The 9,678-nt window shown below is 31.5% G+C and overlaps 1 protein-coding gene across 1 annotated transcript; it reads left to right on the top strand.

The window, feature by feature from the left end:
* Positions 1–1,155: 1,155 nt before the first annotated feature.
* On the top strand, positions 1,156–4,698 carry LOC137818663 (transcription factor bHLH62). Its single transcript, XM_068622216.2, has 8 exons — positions 1,156–2,431; positions 2,642–2,857; positions 2,948–3,013; positions 3,119–3,187; positions 3,300–3,371; positions 3,490–3,720; positions 4,066–4,168; positions 4,289–4,698. Exons 1-8 carry the CDS (start codon positions 1,469–1,471, stop codon positions 4,324–4,326), a joined length of 1,758 nt encoding a protein of 585 aa, XP_068478317.1. The 5' UTR covers positions 1,156–1,468; the 3' UTR covers positions 4,327–4,698.
* The last annotated feature ends 4,980 nt before the right edge of the window (positions 4,699–9,678 follow it).

Genomic DNA, 9,678 nt, shown 5'->3' with positions numbered 1-9,678 from the left:
AAAAAATAGAGTGTTTTCAATAATATACTTAACATAATTTTTTTATTAGTGAAAACAATATCTTAGTGGAGTATGACAAACATAGATTTCTTAAGATGGAAGATAATTGTTTCTCGTATCAACGAGATAAAATCATTAGAATAGTTAAAAAGAACAAAAAGGTATAAATATAATTCAATGAAGACATCACAGATGTATGTATATATTAAAAATCTGTGATTTAGTTTTAATTGTTTTGTTTGACATGAGTATAGATGACAAAAAAACATTATTCTCATAAATATTTAGAATAAATTATCTAACGGATATTAAATAAATAATAATATATTTAATGAATATTCATGGTGTAATAAATATGAGTATTTTAATCACACATTTATTAAATATTTGTTTAGAATTTAAGTTTACATATGTATTATTTTTAATTTAGACCTATGAAATTAAATTTATTTTAAAAATAATAATTTTTTAAAATTATGATCCAACTTATTTAAATTTGTTTTTTTATAAAGATCAAATTTATTTTCACTAATATTTTATTACAAAATTATTTGAAGTGTACTTAAAAATTAATTTTATCTGAATTTATATTTAAAAATTACTGGTATGAAAAAAATCTATAACAATTTTTTTTTTAAATACCTAACAAGTAATGAGATATTTTTTTTTAAAACGATACATATAGTAGATAGGTATTACCCAGTCTACTTCATTTTCATCATTAAATGTGAGATATTATTTATTTCTTTACCATTTTATGCAAACAAATTCACATCAAATAATTCTGTATTCATTAACTTATTCTATTTTGAAGTAGAGTGATACTTCTAATTATAATTTCATGTCCCAATTTTGCTTTATCTTTGTTTTTAACAAGGATATTAGCACATATTATTTTTTTATTAAATATTCAAAACCTAAACTACTTTTCAACCAATATTAATGATTTATCTTTTTATCCATTAAAAAAAATGATGATGATGATGAATACATTTGTTTTGAGAAAAGCTTTTGTTTTTATTTATTTATTTACTATAGCATTTACCAAATGAAAAAAAAAAACCCTAAATGAAATTAAAAAAGAAAAGGTGAATAGAATAGAGTGTTTCACTTATTTTGGGTGTATTTAACCCCATTGTAGTCCCATCCATTTTCTTCCCCCTTCCTTTCACTTCTCTCTCAATCTTTTCCATCTTTTTATTTAACATTTAACAAACACACTTCCCTTTTCACACCAAACTCTCTCTCTCTTCTCAACTCCAACCCAACCCACTTCATTAATCACTCCAATTACACACACTTGTCCCACTTTGCCACATTGCTATAACTCCTCCTTTAAATCCTCTCCTTGTTTCCTAATGTAATTTCCCAAAATCACAATCATTTTGCTTCAGCTTCCAGGGACATAATAAAGCTCAAGTTAACAAACTCCTCCAAATTCACTTCCTTTCTGTTCTTTCCTGTGCCAATGGAAAATCAGTTCTTTCTCAATGATGGGGTGTCACAAACACAGCATCATCCCCTTCACTTTCAACCCTCACCACCACCACCTTCTTCACTGCCCTCTTGGCAATCACTCTCACCCACCATGGGAATTCAACCAACACTTCTGAATTCTGCCTCTGACCAAACCCAGGATTGCTTTTACAACCCCAGTTGGGACAAGTCAGCAGATCATCATGGACTTCACTTTGATTCCTCAGAACTCAGTTCAATGGTCTCATCTCCTGCAGCATCATCCAACCCCAACAGCAACAGCAACATGTCCAATGAGAATTTCATCATCAGGGAATTGGTGGGGAGATTGGGGGCTATTGGGAGCTCTGATGAGATCCCACACCACTCTCCTCACCCTTTGGTTGTGGCCTCTTCTTACATGAATAATGGCAGTATCAGCCCCAACACTTCGTGTTACACCACCCCTTTGAGTTCCCCTCCAAAGGTTAAGACTGTCCAGAGTTTGGTGAACGAGAGGTTGGCAAATTTGGGAGGAAAGTCAATGACTTTGAATTCCAGTGTGGCTGAATTCTCAGCTGACCCTGGCTTCGCTGAGAGGGCAGCAAAGTTTTCTTGCTTTGGCAGCAGGAGTTTCAATGGTAGGAATGTCCAATTGGGGGTGAACAACGGTGAATTGGCTCAAAGATCTGCTCCAGTGGTGGAAAATGGTGGAAAGTTATCTAGAATCTCAAGTAGTCCTTTGCTTATGACACTTGGATCTCAAATGGGTACCCAAGAGAACAAGAATTCAGCAATTCAGGACCAGGAGAAAATGGAAGTTACCAATTCTCAAGAGGAATCTACAATATCTGAGCAAACACCGAATGGAGAAATTGGGATGAAAATTCACCAAGATATGACGAATTCCAGGAAAAGAAAAGCATCTTCCAAAGGAAAAACCAGAGAAACTTCTAACTCCATCAATCCCTCCAAGGTAATAAAAAAGGCTTTTTTTGAAGTCAAACTTCTATTTTGTTATGGGTTTTTTCATTTTGGCATAAAGTTTCAAATTATGATCCTGGTTGTGCTTTTGTCTCATTTCTTCATATCGCGAGAAATTGTGGCTTATGTAGTGAAGGATCATTTCTAAAACCTTGATTCTGCAAGGCAATTCTGAAATCTGAATGTGTCCTTTTCAATTCAGGGTGTTGAAGTCAATGAGGATTCAAATTCAAAGCGCACCAAGCCAAATGATGGTGAGGGAAATGAAAAAGGGCCAGTGAAGGTTGAGGAAGAGTCCAAAGCAGTGGAAGAGAAACAGAACAAAAGCAACTCAAAACCTCCTGAGCCACCAAAAGATTACATTCATGTGAGAGCAAGAAGAGGCCAAGCCACTGACAGCCATAGTCTTGCAGAACGTGTAAGAATTAGTGCTTTTGGTTCTTACTAATGGCACTTCCAACAAAACGTGTGTAGCTTTCATGTTGACATTTAATTAACCATGAAACAGGTACGGAGGGAGAAAATCAGTGAACGGATGAAGCTGCTCCAAGATCTTGTACCAGGTTGCAATAAGGTGAGAAAATAAGTTAAAATCCAAAACCTTTTAGTTTTGGTAAATGTAGGTTCAGTAGTACTTTTACTAACTTGGGTATATCAATTGTTTATTTATTCCTCATAGGTCACTGGCAAAGCACTTATGCTGGATGAAATTATAAATTATGTTCAGTCATTGCAGCGTCAAGTTGAGGTAACCAATCTTAGCAAATAAGCATCTCAATTTTCAAATGATTGTCATCATGTGTGTGTTTGTATTCTTGCTCACTAAGTTATGCTCTCTTTTTCTCTCTCTCTGAGGTCAGTTCCTGTCTATGAAGTTGGCTTCTGTTAACACAAGGATGGATCTTGGTATTGAGAATCTTGTTTCAAAAGATGTAAGTTCCTTGGCATTAGACACACTGCATGGTTCACTTTTTCTCCACAAATTTGTTGCTTTTGAGGTCTTTTAAGAAGATTCCTGAAATGGGGTTCATTGGCTTTTGATGTTTTCAGGTATTTCAATCTAATAATTCTTTGGCAACACACCAAAATCCAATATTCCCTCTAGATTCCTCAGCACAAGCCTTTTATGGGCACCAGCCTCAGCAAAACCCAGTTATCCATAATAACATACCTAACAGAACGGTGACCCACTGCTCAGTGGACCCATTAGACACATCTTTGTGCCAAAATCTTGCCTTGCAATTACCTCCCCTAAATGGGTTTAGTGAAGTTGGCTCTCAGGTAATAATAACTTTCTTCTACTTTTTCTCCACAAATTAATAATGAAAGAAAAATGGTACATTATGCATTACTACATTCTTTGTTTACTTTTTGTATGCAAAATCATCATTATTATTAGGTAGTTATGGATTACAACTTGTTTGTGATAGTGACCTTAAAGGTACAATAAACAGCCTTATCATAATTCATAAGTGCAATCAATACATGTAAACAACAGTCTTAAATTTGGGATTACTACAGCTCTCACCTTAAAAGCAAATTCTGTTTGGTTTTGTTTTGTTTTGTTTTACAATGATAATACACACAAGCTTTTGTCTCTAATATTTCTGTCCAATGACTTTTCAGTTTCCATTAACATTCTGTGAGGATGATCTCCACACCATTGTGCAGATGGGGTTTGGCCAAACTGCAAACTGGAAAACACCAATTCAATCCCCAAGTTTCAACGGTAATAAAGCAGAAAAGTCACACATTATTGGCATGTTCATTGAACATCATTTTCATTAGGCCCAACAAAATTGACATTGTTCTTATTCTTATTATATAAAATTTTGTTTCTGCAACACAGGTTCAAATAATGTACCCCAGATGAAAGTTGAGCTCTGATCAGTGAAGACTCACCCTTCATTATGCTTCAGTTGAAGCCCAGAAGACTAGGAAAACTGCTGTATACAACAACAACAACAAAAGATTTAATTCCAACAACCCCATCAAATTATTATTAAGCCACTATCAGTAGATGATGTATTCAATAGAATCCTTTTTTGTCTTTTCTTTTTCTCAATTTTTTACCCTTCTTCTCCCTTTCCATGATTCCAGTTTCTTATCTTCTGGGGCAGGTCTTTTCCATTTTTTTCCCCCTTACAATTATTCACTGTAAAATCTTAGGACGATTCTGTATTCTCTGGTGCAAATTCTTATTATTATTCTGGCACCAACTGTAAGATATATGGCTAATTAAACAAAGACTTTCTACCAGCTTTCATTGTCTCTCTTAATATTATACTGATGAAGAATTTCTTAAGGTAACAGATATTTCTCCTTCTTCTTTTTTCTATTAGAAGAATTATTTGTTTATCCCAAAACTTTGGTTAGCGTATGCCCGTTAATAATTGGCACATCACATCAAACCACTATGAATTTTCGTGGGTCTTCACTAAAATCTCGTTAAAGGTCATGTCAATTAACCCATGCTAAATCGCAAAATCTGGTGGATATGATTTCACTTGTGCTGTAACCAGCTGTATTAATGGGGTCACCCTTTTCTCTCAAAAGTCTAATTACAAATGATTAGGACATTTGGTTAACTTCAGCCATGGTCAACCAAAATTTCTTGTTCTTTCACTCACAAGAAATTTTTTGAGTTATTTCAACATATTTTGCTTTCTTCTGCATTGAGTGAGATAAGTATAAAGTGGAACCTATCCATAAAAGAAAACCTTTATGCTTGTTCTTTCATTTCTGCTTTGTAATTCTACTATTCACCATTGAAAAATGCTTGAGGTAGATGTATAGAGGGTAGAAGAAGTTGGCTTTTGAAGAAAAAACACATATTTTAAAGTAATTTATGTGAGCATTAACAGAATCCCAGGTTGGCAGAGGTGAGATTCTGACTAGGCCCAATGAATCATAGAGCTTTATAATCTCACCAACTTTTGCTATTTACTTGTGAATAGGAAAAGGGGTTTTTAGTGGACTTCAGCTTTGGAAAGATACACTTCAAATATTTGACTAATCTCTTTCTGTTAGGAAAAATCCAGTTTTTAGGGTTTATCATTAGATTTTGAGAAATTTATTCACCACTTTCATAATTGAACTTTATACTTCCTGTAAATCACCCAAAATTATAAACTATTAAACTAACTTTAATATGTTTCCAAAAGTTTTTTTTTTCTAAAAACAAAAGTGTTCTGGTAATTGGAAGTTATCTTATCTAAACTAAAGTTAGTTTATGCATTTAAACTAATTTGTCAAAATTTGTCTCTTTTTTTTATTTATATGAAAATTCACTTTATTTCTTAACTTATTTTTTCACTTTTAGAAACATGTTGGTAATGTTGAATGTATATATAAAGTATAAAAAGACTGTGCAATAAAAAGGAAACTAAAACTAAAAATATGAAATAAAGTAATTGACATAATAAAAAAGGAATATTTTGAAATTATTATATGAATAACATAATACCAAAAGAAACATTAATAGGTTGCAGTGATGGCCACTTATTTTTATTTTGAGTGTATTATTGAGGTGTAGATTAGTGTGATTTAATAATTAGAAAGATGCTTTGAATGTAGTACTGCGACAGAACAGTTGTGCATGATAATGTATTAAGATATTTTTATTGTATATAATAATAATAATAATAGTTATTATTGTTATTATAATAATACCAAGTTTCTTATTTGTATAGAAGATAAAGAAATGGGAATAGAAAATGTTAGTATGACAGTGTTGTCTCCAAAAGCTACAAACGCCCAATCATATTACGACGTGTTTGGGGATTGATTCTTTTGTGTTTTTTTTATCATCTTCCTCGTTTCTCCATGCTGTTTTATTCTTCTTTTGAGTATTTGGTTTTAAATTTATGGCAATCATAATGCTACTAACTAAACAACAAACACAATCTTCAAAAGGAACATACAGAGTGAAGTTCTTAGCAGGTACCAAAATTTAATCAGTTTCAATATTTTTTTTATTTTAAATTAGCCCTTTTGTGCAATTTAATTTTTCTGTGTTAGATTACTTTTGGTAGGTTGAAAATTACTCTATTTTAAAATATCTTTTAAATGTATTCTCTATAAGAAAAACAATTCCACTTAAAATATTATTGAATACTAAATATATAACTTTTTTTTAACAAAAATTGGTTGTTAAGAAAGTAAACTCTTTACCGGGAGAAAGAAGGTCAAAATCAATAAGTTTTAAATACACTCTTACCAAGATAAGGCACCCAAAAAAATAATTTCAATAAAAAAAATATATTTTAAAACACAGATCTTATTTATTTTTCTAAATAGTCAACATCACTAAACATGTTATTATTTGAGATGCAATTATTTTTAGTTAAGATCGAATACAATATTTTTTAGATCGTAGCTATTTTTTACTAAGATCAAATATTTTTTAAACAAAATTACTCCTAATTAAGTACAAGAATTTTTTAGATTAAGTTATTTTTGGCTAAAACAAATTGTTCATCCAAATTTTATGATTTAAACAACCACAATTTTCATCCATTAAAAAAGGTTAACCAATATATGTTTGAGTATACTTTTCTAAAATGTTATTTCCTCACAAAAAATAAGGCTAAGGATTGTCAAATATTACAAGAGATTGTTTTCCTATTATGGTAATAGTTTCATCAACCTTTCTTATTTACATAAATCTTATAAATATAAAGCATAGAAGAAAAGAGTCATTGTAGTCTCTCGGTTTTTGGACTGGATGTGATTGAAATATTATTTTGTCTTTACAGCAAATGACTCATTTTCTTAATCATATTATGATTAGGGAGGAACAGAATATTCCTAATTGGATTTTTGATGAGTCTGGTCGTTTCATTCTTAAATCGGCTAGAACTTTTTTCTTTGAACCAGGAGTTCCTTGTGGTTAGGGTAAATTCATTTCGTCTTCATATATTTCACCTTTCAAAACTCTAGTACTCTGGAAAGTTTTTCATAGGCGGCTTCCTACAGATCAGTATATTCAGAAAAAAAAGGTTTGCATATGTGTTCTATGTGTACGCTTTGAGAACAACATGAGGAATTTATTCAATATTTATTTTTTTAATGTTCTAATTCTTTGTATATTTGGAGTTGGGTTCAACATATTTTTCTTATTTCTCATTTCTCTAATAAGGATGATCTTCTTTCTTTTATTAAGAGTAATGGTATTGAAATATTCTTTTGTCTTTACAGCAAATGACTCATTTTCTTAATCATATTATGGTTAGGGAGGAACAGAATATTCCTAATTGGATTTTTGATGAGTCTGGTCGTTTCATTCTTAAATCGGCTAGAACTTTTTTCTTTGAACTAGGAGTTCCTTGTGGTTAGGGTAAATTCATTTCGTCTTCATATATTTCACCTTTCAAAACTCTAGTACTCTGGAAAGTTTTTCATAGGCGGCTTCCTACAGATCAGTATATTCAGAAAAAAGGTTTACATATGTGTTCTATGTGTACGCTTTGAGAACAACATGAGGAATCTATTCAATATTTATTTTTTTAATGTTCTAATTCTTTGTATATTTGGAGTTGGGTTTAACATATTTTTCTTATTTCTCATTTCTCTAATAAGGATGATCTTCTTTCTTTTATTAAGAGTAATGGTAATCCTTTAGTTAAATTGATTAAGCTTGTTGTGATAACTTTTTCTATTTGAATGATATGACGTATGAGGAATTATGCTAGATTTCAAGATAAGATTGATGTTTCTAGGGCTATTTCGGTAATTAAAGATTTAACTTGTCCGGGGGGAAATTTGTCTAAAGCTTCAATGAAGAATGATATGTTGGATTTCAACATGATTAAGTTTTTTGGTATTAATACTCGTACTAGTAAAGTTCTTTGTCCTCTTCCTATTAGATGGGAGTTCCCTTCACCAGGATGAATTAACATTAACACTGATGGGTCTGTTAGGGGATATCCTGGTTTTGCTACTTGTGGAGGTATTCTCTGTGGGAGTATGAGAGAGTTTATTGGTGCTTTCTCTGTGTTTCTTGAAGTTCATACTACTATGGTTACTGAGTTTTATGGAGTTATACATGCTTTGGAGGAAGCTCAAAAGATGGGGCTTACTAATGTATGACTTGAATGTGATTCTGTCTTGGTTTGTGTTGCATTTACTGCTAGGACTAATGTTACGTGGATGCTTCGTAATCTATGGAATACTTGTCTTAATTACTGTGGGAAAATCAAGTTTAGGGTTACTCATTTTTCGTGAAGGGAATGTGTGTGCTGATAAGTTGGCTAATTTAGAATTTATTCATAGAGACTCATTTCATTGGTATAATAGGCTTTCATCTAGTTTGTTCTTAGAATTCTTTATGAATAGGTATAGTCTACCTATGTATCGTTTTTGTTAGCATATGAGTTTTGGTCTAGTCCCCCATATATTTTATTTTTTTTGTATTTTCTTTCTTTTTTCGTTTTTTAATAATATTTTTTCATGTGATGGAAGATGATTGTTTTTACTTGAGGTGTCATCCTAACTGAGATGTTAAGTTGCATAGTGATGTCTAACATGAAAGCTTTTATACACACAAAAAAAAAGTCATTATAGATGCGTTTGGAGCCATTGTGATGTTAGATGCATTTCATCTTCTTTGTCTATTGTCTAACAACATTAATGCTCTTCTGAACCACATGACTTATTAGACCTAAATAGGTAGCTTATTTCTTCTTTAGTGTACAACATAGAGTCTGACATAATTTTATAACTTATGCAAGACCATCATTCCACCTTTTTATAAAATTTATTTGTGTTTATCACTTTTAAGTAGTTCTTTAAGAGATATTGATGTTGACACTTCAAAATGAAATCCTCTTGAGAGAAATAAAGAGATATTTTCATGCACATGAAAAATAAGCATTTAGAAGAAAAATAAGCATTTAGAAGTCTCTAATGTGTACCATGAATGTTCAAAGTTTTTCGTGTGTTAGACAAAGTATATTTATCGTTTGTCCAAGCAAAAGCTTATCAGATGACGAGTACAAGCACTGCACTTGCATTTGTTTAGCCACAACACTTGTGTAGATTTAGTCAAATAAAAGACTTGTGTCTTTATGCTTATAAAATTATATTTTACACTTTCTATTAAACACATAATCAAAACAAAATAAAAAATATATATCTATTGAACTTTGATCTAACATCATGTCTTCCATATACTTCATAGTCATTAAATTAATTTTATTAATAAGATCAAGTCTTTAAACAAATTAGTGACAACCTATA

This window comes from Phaseolus vulgaris, chromosome 10 (assembly GCF_051622355.1).
Source record: "Phaseolus vulgaris cultivar YP4 chromosome 10, ASM5162235v1, whole genome shotgun sequence".
In the NCBI taxonomy this organism is placed as follows: Eukaryota; Viridiplantae; Streptophyta; class Magnoliopsida; order Fabales; family Fabaceae; genus Phaseolus; species Phaseolus vulgaris.
This window is presented reverse-complemented; position numbering and strand designations above follow the sequence as displayed.